Source organism: Cryptomeria japonica, chromosome 1, assembly GCF_030272615.1.
Source record: "Cryptomeria japonica chromosome 1, Sugi_1.0, whole genome shotgun sequence".
NCBI lineage: Eukaryota > Viridiplantae > Streptophyta > Pinopsida > Cupressales > Cupressaceae > Cryptomeria > Cryptomeria japonica.
In genome coordinates, this window is record NC_081405.1 from 107,868,107 (window position 1) to 107,884,952 (window position 16,846).

Below are 16,846 nucleotides of genomic sequence, written 5' to 3' on the forward strand. Positions count from 1 at the left end.
GTCCTTTTATGACATAACACCCTTTAACAGGTCCCACTAAGGGGCATAATGTTATAATAGGTCCTCTTAAGGGGTCTTATGACATTATAGGACCAATTATGACATGACAGGTTCTCTTAAGGGTCTTATGACATTATAGGACCTATATGGCATAACAGGTCCTATTATGTGATAATCGATCCTATTATGTCATAATAGGTCCTACTAAGGGGTCTTATGTCATAATAGGTCCTAGTAAGAGGTATAATGTCATAATCGGTCCTCTTAAGGGGTCTTATGACATAATAGGACCTATTATGACACAAAAGGACCTATTATGTCACAATGAGACCTATTATGACATAATAGGTCATATTATGACATTATAGGTCCTATTATGTCACAATAGGTCCTGTTATGACATAATACCCCTTAACAAGTCCTACTAAGGGGTATAAAGTCATAATAAGTCCTCTTAAGGGCTTTTATGACATAATAGGACCTATGATGTCATAATAGGACCTATTATGTCATCATAGGTCCTATTATGTCATAATACGTCCTCTTAAGGGGTCTTATGACATAATAGGACCTATTGTGACATGACATGTCCTCTTAAGGGGTCTTATGACTTTATAGGACCTATTATGACACAATAGGTCCTATTATGTGATAATCGATCATATTATGTCATAATAGGTCCTACCAAGGGGTCTTATGACTTTATAGGACCTATTATGACATAATAGGTCCTATTATGTGATAATCGATCATATTATGTCATAATAGGTCCTACCAAGGGGTCTTAAGTCATAATAGGTCCTAGTAAGAGGTATAATGTCATAATAGGTCCTAGTAAGAGGTATAATATCATAATAGGTCCTTTTGAGGGGTCTTATGACATAATAGGACCTATTATGACTTAATAGGTCGTATTATGACTTAATAGGTCGTATTATGTAATAATAGGACCTATTATGACTTAATAGGTCGTATTATGTAATAATAGGACCTATTATGACACAATAGGACCTATTATGACATTATAGGTCCTATTATGTCACAATTTATAAGATCTTCTAAAATCTAGAATCTGTATTATAACTCCTAGAGATTTAAAACCACTCTCAAACATCCTACCAATATATACATGAAATATAACTTAAAGCATAAGAATGGAAAAAGACAAAGGGAAATGTGACTTAAACTTAAATGTTATATTTCATGCATGTGTAGTTTGTTTAAAAAAAAAAAATTAAAAAATTAAAAAAAATTAAAAAAAAGGGAAACTGGATCCCGTTTTGTTTTTGAAACGGGATCCTGTTTGCTAAATGTGTTTTTAATTATTTTAAAAAATGAAACGAGATCCCGTTTCTAAAAATTTCAGACTTTGGTTCGGTTGTAGCTTCGATTTTGGCTTGGGAAATGGCTTGGAGAGCTGACCCTTTGGCTTGGACCTGGTTTGACCTGCAACTTGAAGGCCAAATCAATCTTCATATAAAATAATGACTTCAAAATATATCTAAACACCAAATTTTCAGAATTTTTTTAAACAATGAAAACCCATTATAGTAGAGATTGTCTAGATTCGAAATATGTAATTTTTAAAAAAAATGGATCAATTTTTTTATTTTTAAAATAGTTACTAATGAAAGAGGTCCATAAACTCAAAATAACATGGTTTTTTAGTTTTTTAATAACTTTTTTGTCTCTAAGTTTTAAAAAAAAAAAATTACATGGCATCAAACTAGAGACAATTCTATATAGCTCAAAAAAAAAAAAAAGTTAAGTTCGGGTCAAATTATGCTTGTTGTACACAAGAATTTTTCAAAACAATGATTATGCCCAATAAAAAATTAACAAAAAAAGAAAATATGCACAAAAAATTTACAAAAAAATATTCTCATCAAAGGTGAGTGAGATATAGATCTTTTCCCAAACAGGATGAAAGTGAAAAAAAAGGGGAAAAAACTACTACTTTTTGGCCAAAAAGTGGACACAACTTCTTGTAGGTACCCATTTGGTGGTCCATTTGAAAGTAAGTGGATTCATATCCAATTTTGTGGATCCCTATTTCACCACTCAACACTTACATGTTGTTATGCTACCAAAATTCACTTAGATCCAAAATCTACTTTACTTTCCTCAAAGAGTCAATATTGGAAATAAATTATGTCCTAGCTTCACTTTATGAACATAGCTATGTTCACTTGTATCAAGTAATATAGTTAAGGAAATCATACAACATTAGACGTAAATACTAGTTTCATTTTTCTTTACAATACCAATGATGGACTATGGGTTTTTGAAGCTAAAGTATGTCAACTTGAATATTTATTTATGCAAAAAACTTGTATCCCACATGTCAATGCAAGTTGTGTGCACTATATACATGATGGAGCTTCAAGGTCATTTAAGGGGTTTAACTAAGTTGGATGTTTATGATACTTATATCAAGATTCAACTATGTAGTATTTAATTGAAAGTCATTGACCCATATATCATGAGTGATGGTTCACAAAAACCCATCTCTCATGATAATGAATGGTCCACATAGCATTAATTACATCTAGGTGATGCTTTAATTTGAAACCCAATGGAAAATACCTCCTACTTGTCAATGGATGAGCTAAAGGGCATTTTTAATGAATGATTCATAGGTTACAACACTAGCTAAAGGTTTTGCAAATGGAGTAACAAGCCTAGTAGGCTTGAACTTAGGGGAAACTTCGTAGTTAAGCATACTTGAGTTACATTAATACCAAGATGAGCAACCTCCCAATGTTGAACACCCTTGTGAGCATCACCTAGATGCAATGAGTGCTAAGCGAACCATTCATTCTCATGGTAGATGGATTCACATGAACTAGTACTCATAAATTATGATTCAATGAGTTTGAATCAAAACTATAGAATTGGATCCTAATAAAAAAATCATACCATGACATATTACATAAAATACCTCATACTTGTAAGTTGGATAGTTTAGATCCTTTTAGTTACTAAAGATTGTATTTTGGATCGATTTTATGAGTTTGTTGTAATTGCAAAGTATCTACATATTTCTCCATGGGATTAGGTAACATAGTACAAGGTTTCACATATTAATGACCCTTTATATTCTTTCATTATTTTTACAATTTCATTTTTCTCCCATTGTTTGCCTCATTGTTTTCATACATGTTGCTTAGGGTGTGTGCTTTGTTCATGTTTGTTAGCCAACTGTTCAATCAACCCACTATGATGCTACATGAAGATTTCAAGATGGAGAACACATTACAATGAGTATCCATGGAATTGTTGTCCTTATTGGTGTTTTTTATGAATTTGAATATTTACTTTAATGTGGACTACTCATTCATGTCGACATGCATCATTATAATAACCCATATGCAAGTCAAACTCAAAATAAAATGTAAAGGTGAAAATTACATACCTTTACTTTGGACTCAACTTGACCAATTGACCCTAATGCAACGACATGCGCACAAATAACATGTTTGATATAAAAGTCAGCAATTAAAGTGAACCTAACCTAATCATACCTCCATACATTCCAAGTATCAAAACTTAATCTCAATTTTATCCATTCAGTATCCTACATCAAATCCATCACATAGAAATTAAACCCAAGCCAACTCCCTCACTTAAATATCCAAAATACTTTAAATATCTCTCGACCCACTTTTTTTTTTGTACTGTAAAAGACTTGAACTCGACCCACTGTTATTAATTATATCTTTATCAAACTTTTAAAATATCATCCAAACATTAAAAAAAATCGACACTCTCACTAAACACTTTAAATATAATATAAAAAATAGTAAATTATGTGTAATAAAATTTAGTGGTGGCCATATCCACATGCAATACCAAAAGGCATAGAAAATGAAGTAGCCAAGTCAAAGGATAACATTTACCCATTTTAATACCATGCAAGTCACCCTCAAATTCAATTCAATATCCCTTCGTTACATGGTCCACTCAATTACTAAATATACGTCAAGGAGAAAGATTTGTCCCTCCACCTACCCTAAAACTCGGCGTCAAAGTTGTCAACGCGATCATCATTTCGCATAATTAGCACCAAAAAATTGAGGTTTAATAGTTTTTAATCATGATTAGTTAAGACCATTGACTTATAACGACATTGGGAGATTTGAAAATGGACTTCTTGTTCTACCTACCAACACTAATTAAAAAATTAATTAACTAAGTAGCACTTGAATTATTATTAAAATGTTCATGGAAAAGTATAAGTCCTTGTTGTTTATAATTTAATAGTAATATTAAAAGGTTGTAATTTAATTAGTCAAGTATACTTAGTAAAGATAATGGTCATTTTTTAATTTTTTCAAGGTTTAAGTAATATGAAATTTCAAGTTGAGATAATGCTTATATGAGTTTAGTGGAATAATACCTTTCAATCATTAATTCTTAATGAAGACATATTATAAAATCAATTTGATATAAATATAGTATAATAATATTTAAATCAATATTATATCTTGCTACCAAATATCACTCTACTTTGCTCCAATGCCCTCCTCAAGCAACTCCAACCCTAGCCCACAACATGTCAAAATTTAGGATCATCTACAAATGGATGCTCGCCTACATAGTTTTAAGGATTCTCTAGCTAATGATGCTTAAGAAATTTGATGTAAGGGCCTACATAATCAATCATCTATGCCCCCTTTCAATGAACTATACTCTTGACCACTTTCCTCCTATCACAAAAGACTACCTGGGTGGCCCTCTCCTTATTCACCAATCCCAACTCATTTGTTATCTTCTCCCTAGTTATCTTTAGAATATTTAAATGTTATGATATATAGACTAGATGGCCCTCTTAGGTCAAGTTTACCAAGAAATTAATACATATCAATCCCAACTCATTTATCTAAATTGATTATTGATTTAATGGTTTATATATTCTAGATATTTTATGTAAGGTATATTTTCTCTAGCACTACGACACACAAATATATTGTATTCTTTGATTTTAAACATCTAGCACACAATGTTTATAAAAATAGTTTATACCATGTATGAACTACTATTTCAAAATGAAAAATTATAAGTTTTAAATATTCAATAAAATTGAGGAGGCCATAATCAAAGGACTACAGTCAAGTTTAGATTTACATTTAATACTTCGAGTGTCTAAATTAAAGCAACTTGTCACTACACCACACCCATAGGTGACAAAATAAGTTAAAAATAAATAAATATATATGCATTCAATAAAGACATACACCACATCCACACATTCATTGTACTTTCATGGTTTCACATGCTTTTTAGACATCTATCTTAATATTCCTTACGGTATCTTTATATTTTACAACTTTTTTCCCTCATTTTATAAGAAATTATAGAATATGATCGTTTTTTTTTTTTGAAAAAAGAGAGGGATAAATGGTTTTTGCCCAGCGCTATGAACTAGAGAGGCCACAAATGGGGGACCTCATCTCTACTTCAACATTTAGCAATTGCACCCTAGTGGGATTTGAATCTTGATGACAAGAACGACAAGACACCAACTTGACCATCACAACATTCCAATGTCAGCATAAAGAAAGGGATAAACACTTTTGACTTGGATCTATGAATCGATGAGGTCACAAACAAATGGGCGACCTCATCCCCATTTAAACATTCAACAATAACACTCTAGTGGGGTTTGAAAATTCATGGCAAGAACACCACCACCACAACTTAACCATCACCACCATGCCAATATTGGCTTCCAAAACATTATTTCAATATAAACTTGTACAATTAATTACATACTACTAGATATCAATTTTTTTTTATGGAGGTTAGTAGTTCTGCCCCCTGATATGGCACCACGAGCCTATAGGTTGAAACCTCTTTAGCTAAGAGTTAATGACTGAAGGGATATCCATTCCACCAAATTTGACCAAGGCACGATTCTAACCTCTAGAGCCTTTCACTCAACAAGTCTTGGTCCCTGGTAGGCTCATTTGAAACCATTCAACTTCACTAACAGACCAAAGACCCATTAATCTTAGATATCATTTAAAAACTTAAGATACCCGCAGACATAGGAGGGGGCTAATAGACCCTCTCCCCTAATAAATGAAAAGTCATGTGTATTCTATCCAAGGTAAAATTTGAGTTCTAACATGATGTCTAAAACCCTAAAAAAATGCGGTCGATTGGACGTCCAGCTGGAAGCTGCGGGGCAGTCAAGTCGAAAGTTCCCGACCGACCACTTGCAGTGCTGTCATATGCGGCCATTGAATATATTCTTTGATTGCTTCTCACACAAACTTTCACTACGATACAAGGAAAAAGATTAAGGTAAAAAAATTAAAAGAGCTGTAGAATTACGGCCCCTCGGAAGTCGGGCATAAGTGGCCAAATTGCAGCCTGACAGAAGGACGGGAAGTCCTAAATCGCTGACCGGATTCTACTGCTCCTTTCAATGCTTAGCCATTAATTATACTCGTATTTCTTCTCGCACAATTAAAATACATTCCATTTCCGCGTTTTCTGCCCTTTCAGATGCCCTGAAATGTCAAAGAGAGGGAGGGAAACGAGTAGGAAATTTCTAGGTTATTATTAGTTTCCTAGTGGGTTTGAACTTTCTGAATAGCTATATAAATTCCCAAAGGAAGAAGAAAACCCAGATCAGAAATCAATTGCTATAATCTCTTGTGCTCAGAAATCAATTGCTGTAATCTTTTCCTGCTCAGAAACCAGGTTTCAGAATGGCATTTATTTGGGTTGCCCTGTTTCTGGTCTTATCAGTGGCCAAAGTAAGCTCAGATCCTTCTCCATTGCAGGATTTCTGTGTGGCTGATCTCAGTACTTCTGCCAAGGTTCATGTTAATGGGTTGCCTTGTATTAACCCCAGTAAAGTCTCTGCAAAGCACTTTACTACATCTGTTCTGAGCACGCCTGGAGATACATCAGGCAACCCATATGGAGCAAGTGTGAAAACCACAACTGCAAATTATCTTCCTGGGATAAACACTCTGGGAGTGATTATGACTCGTGTAGATCTGGCTGTAGGAGGAGGGATTCCTCCCCATTATCATCCCAGAGCCTCTGAGATAATCTACCTCTTGGAAGGTACTCTCATGGCTGCCATCATCGACACCGGCAACAAGCTTTACTCTACAGAGATCAAAACAGGGGATGTTTTTGTGTTCCCCAAGGCCATCATGCACTACGTTCAGAACATTGGGAACACAACCGCCACTGTAATTGCAGCTTTCAACAGCCAATCTCCAGGTAACGCTGTAATTCCTTTTGCCCTCTTTACCTCTACTCCGACCATTCCCAACCAGGTCCTGGCCAAGACCCTCCAGATTAGTGACACAGAGGTGGTTAAGATCAAGAAGAACTTCGGTACCAGCTGAGCAATCAATTGATTTGTATAATTGTTTAAGCATGCCTCAAATTTTATTTCCATTTCTCTGCTTGTATACCCACATCTTGTAAACAAATAAAATGGCATCTCAATTTGGTTTCAACTCTGTTTTTTATCATTTCGGGCATCCATTATTGGGTGGATTCTTCTCTGTGTTTTACAATTTCTGGTAAAAGAATTTCCTGGGAATGTTCTTTTCTTTTTTCTTTCTTGGTTGGTCTTCCAATAACGAATTTATAGTTATGAATCACTGTTGAGAAGATGCAAAACCTTTTAACAGGGGACCCTACCAGTATCAACAGTGATTTTGGCTTCTGTGATTTGCATAGCCTCTCAGAAAAGGTTCAGGTTCCTTCCTTATTCTCAGTAATCAGAATTTGCTTTTGGGACTCCAAATATGCCCATGAAAAGGCGATCTTTGAACTGGATCAGGTAAATCGGGCTATGGATAGTTTAGATTTGATTCCAAGCGGCTCGGAATGAATCCGCCCTGTTACGTTCACCTAATTAATTCGGGCACCTGACGAAAAGTTCGGCGCCGGACATAAAGATTCATCCTACCATCTGCTGAATCTTAGGCTGAACCTTAAAAGTGTGAAGTAGGTTCTGTAGAATTGTGAGGAAATAAAAACAACCCTGTTTTGGATTAAAGATAATCTCTGTTATTTTATCTTTAATAATAATATAGTCTGTTTAATTTTTATTTTTATTTTCTTGATGATGGTTGTAACATAATCATTTACTAGCAATCAGACTGTGATGTGTAATGGGTATGTCAGTTAGGCAAAACTTTGGTCAATTTTTTAATATACATATGTGTAGTAATCAAGTCAATTGGTCGACCGATTAACAAATGATGTTGTTTGTGCAACAAAGGTCTTAATGGAGAAGTGATAGTCTCAAAACAACTATGCATCCACTTATAGAGATTCAAACATAATTAAGACTAAACCTCTATCACTACCAACAAGCTCATGATATGCTTGCAATAGGAAGAGGGAGAGAGAGAGGGGAAGAGATAGGGATAGATAGAGGGAAAAGAGCAAGGGGAGAGATAGGGGTGAAGATGGAGATGGCGTGGAGGAGAAGAGGGATATGGAGAGGAGAGGGAGAGATAAAGAGAGAGGAGAGAGGAGAGAGGGATAGATAGAGATGGAAGATATAAATATAGAGGGAAAGAATAAGGGAGAGATAAATATAAAGATAGGGATAGGAAGTTATATATAAAGGTAGAAAGAGGGAGCAATGTAGGGGTAAAGAGAGATTGAGAAATAACAAGATAGAGATATAGGGGAGATGGAAGAGGAAATATGGAGATGTAGAGATAGAGAGGCAAAAAGATATAGATATAGAGGTCTACGAAGAGAGAGAGAGAGAGAGAGAGAGAGAGAGAGAGAGAGAGATGGATGGATGTCTAAAGCTAGAGGGGGGGAGAAGAAGAGGGAGAGAAATAGATAAAAAGATAGAGTTATAGAGAGAGATAAAGATAGAGAGATAGAGGGGGATAGAGGGAGGAATAAAGAGATAGAGGGAGAGGGAGAGATAGAGAGGGAGATATAGATGGTGAGATAGAGTGATAGATAGATATAATGAGAAGATATGAACCTTGTCATTTCCTAAATGAAGATCTTGGTGGTACAAAAGAAAGGCGAGGATAAGTCTAGGGACTTTGTTGGAGTAACTTCAAGGAAGGACTTCAAGGCGAGGGTAAGTTTTTCTGGAAGTCTAGGAGCAACATTTATTAACTCGTCTAGTTTCATTTAGTAGGTATATCTATAGTATTCATATGCCTCTTTTGTAAAAAAATTGTGTCGCACCATTCAATATTTTTGCATAGGGAAGATATTCTAGAATATGGAAGATGGAGAGGAATATGGAAATGATATGGATGAGAAGAGGGATGTGGAGAGGAGAGGGAGAGATAAAGAGAAAGGAGAGATAGATAGATAGAGATGGAAGAGATAAATATAGAGGGAGAAAATAAGGGAGAGATAAATATGAAGATATAGATATGAAGTTATATATAGAGGTAGAAAAAGAGAGATGTAGGGGTAGAGAGAGATTGAGAAATAACAAGATAGAGATAGAGGGAGAGATGGAAGAAGAAATATGGAGATGTAGAGATAGATAGGCAAAATGATATAGATATAGAGGTCTATGAAGTGAGAGGGAGATAGAAAGGGAGAGAGATGGATCAATAAAGAGAGAGATGTCTAAAGATAGAGGGGGAGATAGGAAGATAAGAGGGAGAGATGAAGATAGAGGGGGAGCGAGGAAGAGAGAGAAATAGATGGAGATAGAGAAAAGTTGAGGGAGAGATAAATAAAGAGAGAGATGGAGAGTTAGAGAGGGATGGATAGAGAGATATAGAGGGCGAGGGAGAGGGATAGTGGTAGATATAGATAAGGAGAAGATATGAACTTTCTCCCTTTCTAAATGAAGATCTTGGTGGTACAAAAGCAATACAAGGAGAAGTAGGGACTTTGTTGGGTTGACTTTGAGGAAGGACTTGGATAGTATTTCCTTTTATATTATGGAACATTTCTAGTTTTTCTGTAAGTCTAGGAGCAACATTTCTTAACAAGTCCAATTTCCATCTAGCATGTATATCTATAGTATTCATATGCCCCTTTTGTAATTGTACATCACCATTCAATCTTTTGGCATAGAGAAGATTTTCTAGAATCTTGGGATGATTTGTGTTTGTCATATTATATAATACCTAGATTTGTACACAAACATATTTAAATTTTCCAAACATCTCTAATTCATATATGAATGAAAATAAACCCCAATGGTCAAGAGACCCATAATTTAACTTCTTTACAAACATGAAGGAGGACTTTATAGATCTAAAATAAAAATTGTGAGCAAGAAAAGGAATATTATTATTGCACCTCTTGCTACTATGATGATGATCAATATTCCAATGTCTCTTTGGTATCTAGAAATTGATAACATAGACAATCCAAAATAGATCACAAATATAGTAAGAGTTTGGACCAATGCATTTGTTACAATAGAACGAATTGACAATATGATACAACATCGAATAGTAGCATTTGTTGTACAATATTTATAGGGTATCTCACTAGAGGCAAGCTAAATCTAGTGAGAAAAAAGATGAACTTGTCTACAATAATGCTGATTCAATAAACTAGTCCAAAAGAAGACACATATAAGGAAGAAAATCTCAAGGAACTCAACAATATCAAATGGTGCTCTCTTAGATGATTTTAAGGAATACTCTAAACATTTCAGGTAACTAGCATATAAAGTAGAATTTGTTGATGATTTTTTTGTTAAAATAAAATATATTGCAAGACTTTCTTATGGAATTCATGATAAGGTTATGGAATATTTAGAAGTCTACAAAACGAAGCTTTAAGATCAATTCATTCTAGACCTTATTTATCAATGAACACAAATATGCAACTAAAAGATTGGCAAAAATATGCTGCTAAAGTTTATCATTTTCACTTTATATGAGTGTAATGCACAACATTCTCAAACAATTTTGGTAAAACTATATAGGGTCATGAAGATGAGATATTTATTAGTAATAGTGCTACCTATACTAATGAGACAACTTATAACAACCTTGAGCTCTGAAAAAATGATCAACTAGTATCAACTAGTGATCCATCCATTTTTAGATTATATAATAAATTTTGAATCATGAGTTTTCTCACATAATTCATATGCTTAAAGATTATTGTGATTACATCCCAAGCTTTCTTTGGTGTGGTTGTATTCTACACTTTTTTTTAATCAACGTGCCATTAATAGAGAAGTTTATAAAGGCTAATGCTTGTCATAATTTCTTGTCAAATACTGATGGTCATTTGTATGATGTATAGTTACAATTGATCAATAATGGAGGTGAGGTCTAACATGAGAACATTTTTCATCTAGTAATGCATTTTTCCAAAGTTGTTGGCACCCATCATCTTTTTAGATAAGACAATTAATATATTAAATTCCATTACGAAATGTCATTAATGAATGGAACCTATGATTTGACATTGTGAACCAAGTGATATCAATAATGCTATTATTTCATTAGAGACTTCCCAAACTATAAAGTGTGTTGTTAGAACTCACAATTGTCTCCCAACAATAAATAGTTGCCTTCTCCTTGCTCGTACATCTCAACTCTGAATACAACTAACACTAAATTATAGACTGAATTGCAATAAACAACCAATATTATATGACAACTAATATGTCTTTAGTTCTCGTTGTCGCTTATGATTCAAATTGATGTAAATAAACACACAAACAATCTAAATTGGAAGCGATAACAAGAACTAGTATGAATTGTGGAAAACTAATATCTTTAATATGTCTTTAACTCTGATACCCAAATCTACGCACTTGACAAAAACTCTAATCCAAATACAAAAATAAGATATCCGCAATAAATAGACAACAATATTAAAAATATACATATAATTGTGTACATAATCTAGACCTTTTAGATTCAATAAAATAACCCTCATAATTAAAAAGACAAACCCACAACTAAAGACAACCTTTTAAATTTATCAATCGACACTACAATCTAACTCATACTGATTGTTAAAATTTGAATAAAAATATAATCTATACTATTTAAGGATTGAAAAATGATGTGAAGTGTTTGCACTTATAGACACAATGGGGCCATATTTTATAAAATCTATAGTGAGGAACACCTCATCCTCTAATGTTTGGTTTCTCTTTAATCGACATGTCATCTCATAACTATTGAGCACAATCATTGGATTTTAGAATTATAATAAGCATTTCAAATCGATAATAATTGTAGTACAAAGAATGTCTCGAACGCGCCAATTTTTCCCTCTGTTTTATATAGTTTTAAAACTTAAAATAAAGTAAAACTCTTTGATGTGAAAGAAATATACTATGCTTTTACTCCTTCCGACAAAAATAAATGGTTGCGTGTGACATCCTGCTTATTATATTTTTAATATTGTTTTATTACAAATTTATTCTTAGAAAAACCTTAGCATGATGTCTTTTTGTCTTTTTTTCTTTTAACAATTGGAATAATTCAAAATCACGCCTCAAACACTAAACTAATAGTTAGATTTAAAATTTCTAATATATACTTGACTAAAATAGACTTTCTCTAAGTTATGCATGTAGATTAATTAATTAGAATTGTGGGTGTGATAACTTTGAATTAAGTGTTCAATTAGGTTAACGATATTTAGTTTTAGATTTGAAGATGAATAATTTTGTTATTATTTTAGAATGTAGACTGATTTTCGAGTGGGAATATGACCTTTATATTTTGTTTCACCTTAAACTTGACACAAGATTTGTGCCTTTATTTAGTTCGATCTTATAGAACATCTCTATGTCTGTGGACTCCTCCTTTGCCATGTGGATTTGATCCATTGATTACACATCTTCGCTCTCCAATTTGCCAAATGTTCTTGTGTATATGAAATTTTGAGCATAAAGTGTTACAAGCTAGGGTTTTTGTTGCACCAAAAGATCAACCTATCAATGCCCGATACAACCACTAGACTTATAGAATCCACAAGAGGTTGTTAAACCATGTCTTGAATCCCCGCGAAGGACGCTGGTCCACTGCCAATAATCCCCCTCCCAACGTCACTCGTCGTGGCTTGCGTGATTTGAACCTGTGGCCAAGCTCTAATACCACTTGTTACAAGCTAGGGTTGTCGTTGCACCAAAAGATCGACCTATCAATGCCCGATACAACCACTAGACTTATAGAATCCATAGGAGGCTGTTAAACCATGTCGCAAATCCCCGCGAGGGATGTTGACCCACTACCAATATAAAGAACAAGCTAAAATGATATTGATTTCGTCTACCCAAAACATAAATAACACTGAAAAAAATTAAAGTTCTCACCAACACCAACTCTTGTTGCACCAAGCTATGGTGGTTGTGCTCATGAATGGTGAATGGTGGTATGCAAGTTGTTTCACCAACAACATAAGATTGCATTTCAAGGAGTCATGCCAATGACTTCAGTTAGCTTTAATTTATAGATTTTAAGCTATGAGATTGAATGGATGAGATCAAAACTAAAGATCAAAGGCTCAAATTGGTTGAGCCCCTTGGGAGGATGTGAGGTGGACAAGTGTCCTTACATGATTGGTGAGAGTGGGAGGTTTCAAGTTTAAAGGAAAATCCATTGTTGAGTATCTCCTTGGAAAAGGAGGATGGTCAAGATGAAGAGGGTACTTGGGAGTACCCTTGAGGGTTGAGAAAGTTCTTTGACCCATGTGACATGTACAAAAGTCCATGCCACATGTATAAGGCCCATACTCTTATGTACAAAGGATCCATGCCTTAGCACACCATGGAAGATGTAGAGAATTTGAGGGGATAAATCAAGGAATTGTTTGTACAAGTGGGTGATTAAGGGGCTAATAGGTTTTAGCCCATTTGATAGAAAGTGAAGGAAAATAGATAATTAAATAAATAAGGCATTTATTTCATTTTTAGGATGAGATTGAGGGGATGCGGTAAATAAATATTTAAATTTATTTATCTAAGGTAGACATTAGAAGAAGGATGATTACATGACTTAGGCTAGAAACATGGTGTGAGTGAATAGTGACAAATAATGTCTTTATTAATTGAATAATACAATATTATTTGATTAATAAAAAAATGGAATATTGGATAATAAATTGGATAAATGGTGACATTCAATTAATTAAAGAGGAAATGAATAGATAAATAAGTAATTGATTATGTGTTAGTTTTAGGTATTTACAACCTTGACATATTCTTTGTTATCTAGACTGGCACTATTTAAGAATACCTTTAAGGAGTTGTCAAATCACTTGGGGATAAGTTCTCCTAGGTCAATGATATAAAAAGATTGGATTTATGGTCTTTCCCATGATCGAAGACAACAAGCTTCCAAAAAGAAAATGTTCCTAAGATGAATATGCAAATTCAGACTCTTTTTAGTGCATCAATCTAAAAAGTTCATATAATAAATGACCCTTAAATGATCTAGGATGAGAAAAGATTCAAGTATGAGAGGATGTGAAACGAGATCTATTGAAGATTCTAAATATAGATAAATAGTAGGGCCAAAGAACAATGTTTTGTCGCACTTGAGGCCAACTGCAGCAGTTCGACTAAAATTAGCTCGGCCGAACTAATTTCAGGCGAACAATTTTGTTGTCGCGTGGCGCTCGTTGGTGGAGGCATGGTGTGTAGGTGGCACAAAAAGTTCGACCAAACTATGTTTTTATATAAGCCAAATTTTTTGTGAGCCCCTGCCATTTAGTGCCTGTGAGCTTTGGGAGTTCAGCCGAACTGCAAAGAGAGCTTAAAGTCGGGTCCACTTTTTCTAGGTATGTACAAATTTCTTTTTTTTGGTTTTGTTTTTGTGGTTTAGAAGAATAAATATATTTCTTGTTATGTATTTTTTTTTACTTTTCTAGTTTATCAATTTTTTGAAAACCCTTAGTATGAAACCATAAGAAGAATCTAAAAAATACATTAAACCAAATAGATTTTCAAAACCCACTCTATGAAACCATAAGAAAAATCTAATCAATACTATTAAACAATGACAAAAAAATATTCATTTTCTCATTACCCTCACTATTAAACTATAAATAATTCTAATCAATACACATACACATACACATACACATACACATACACCCACACCCACACCCACACCTACACCTACACCTACACACACACATACATAGATGTACATGCATGTGCGTGTATGGGTGTGTGTATGTATGTGTCTATGTACGTGTGTATGCATGTGAGTACATATATGTGTGTGTGTGTGTGTGTGTGTGTGTGTGTGTGTGTGTGTGTGTGTGTGTGTGTGTGTGTGCATATGCATGCATGTATGTATGTATGTTTGTTTGTATGTATGTATGTATGTGTACGTGTGTGTGTGTGTGTGTGTGTGTGTGTGTGTGTGTGTGTGTGTGTGTGTGTGTGTGTGTGTGTGTGTGTTTATATATATATATATAGTATGTGTATACAGTGAAAATAGATACAACAATATTGAAAGACTAAATGAATTCAACCACAAAACCCTAGCCTAACAACAACAAAGATTAACCATAACATATGAAGATTACCTAAGACAATGCAAATCAAATGAAATCACAAAGATTATACCATTACATTCCAATAGGGTTTGAATCTCCATTCTTCCTATCTCCATTGATCTTGCTTGATATATTTGCTCTCAGATTTTGTGTGCACAAGAGCTCAACAAAGAACGAAAATGTGGTTGCAAGTAGGATCGCATATGAAAGATCGAATGCTAGGATGCTTGATTAGAATCTATATGTCTAGGGGTTGATAATGAAAGAAGCATCTCCTTATATAGAAGACACTATAAGAAATGGAGGGATAAGATTGAGAGGTGTAAAAGATAAATGGTCGGCTAAGATTAGAGGGTAGGTAGAGAAAATAAGAAAATAATGAGAGGGTAGGTAGTGTAGGAATTAAGAGATGAACGACATGTGTCATGGGTAGAAAAGGGTAATGAATTAATTAAATAAATAAAGATTTATTTAATTAATAGAAGAAGTGAGATCAATTAAATATTTATTTAAGGGTAAGTGCACAAAGATGGTGGTCAAAAAGGGGGTATAAGTGGACACTTTTTTTTTTTTTTTTTTTTCTGAAATCAGGTGAACCTGAACTTAGAGGCAAAATTTGAAAGTCATCCACTCAAGATATGAAGATAATCAAAGAACAAATATTGTAGTACTCTGAATCTAGTTTCCAAACTACTAAACTTTTTCAAAATTGGATAAGATTAAGGGGGTCAAATCCTTCGCGCATGAAAAAATGACCCTCTATTTTTTTATTTTTTTATTTTTATTTTTTTTTCTGAAAAACATAACATAGTGTTTGACGTGCGCATCAAAAAAGTCATAGTTAGATTTAGTATTTTGACAAATCCTTTGGTAGAATGATAGTTAAGAGTGAGCACTAGAAGATGTGTATTTGTTTGTAATTTTTTGTTGAGTATTTTTTTTTTAATAATTTTTCCAATCGAGCACATCTTGAAAATTCGGTACCTGTTTGTGCGTGAAGCATAAGTTGCACTAAACAAATCGAAAATACAATTTTTTTTTTAAATTGTAAAGAATCAAGTGCACTATAATAATATATAAAGTTTTTAAAATTTGGATACATATATCAAAAGTTATTCAAAAAATGGTGCACCTATGTCTATGAGAACTATGGAGACACCAGTAAAAGAAATTCAATAATAATATGTTATTGTTGTTCAAATTGAAAAACAATTATATGGTTAGAAATCTCAAAAGATGGGTGAAAATATGGTGGCAATTTTAGAAATACCCACTTTATGAAGTGTAAACCTGATGATGACAAAGTCGATAAACCAAGTTGATAAAATAAAACATGTCAAAAATGAGAGAAATGGAGGGAAATCAAACTTCCAATCTG

General features: G+C 33.7%; 1 protein-coding gene across 1 annotated transcript; it reads left to right on the forward strand.

The window, feature by feature from the left end:
- Nucleotides 1–6,216: 6,216 nt before the first annotated feature.
- Nucleotides 6,217–7,487, forward strand: LOC131026852 (germin-like protein 1-1). The gene has a single exon (XM_057956858.2). It carries the CDS (start codon nt 6,720–6,722, stop codon nt 7,371–7,373), a length of 654 nt encoding a protein of 217 aa, XP_057812841.1. The 5' UTR covers nt 6,217–6,719; the 3' UTR covers nt 7,374–7,487.
- Nucleotides 7,488–16,846: the final 9,359 nt, after the last annotated feature.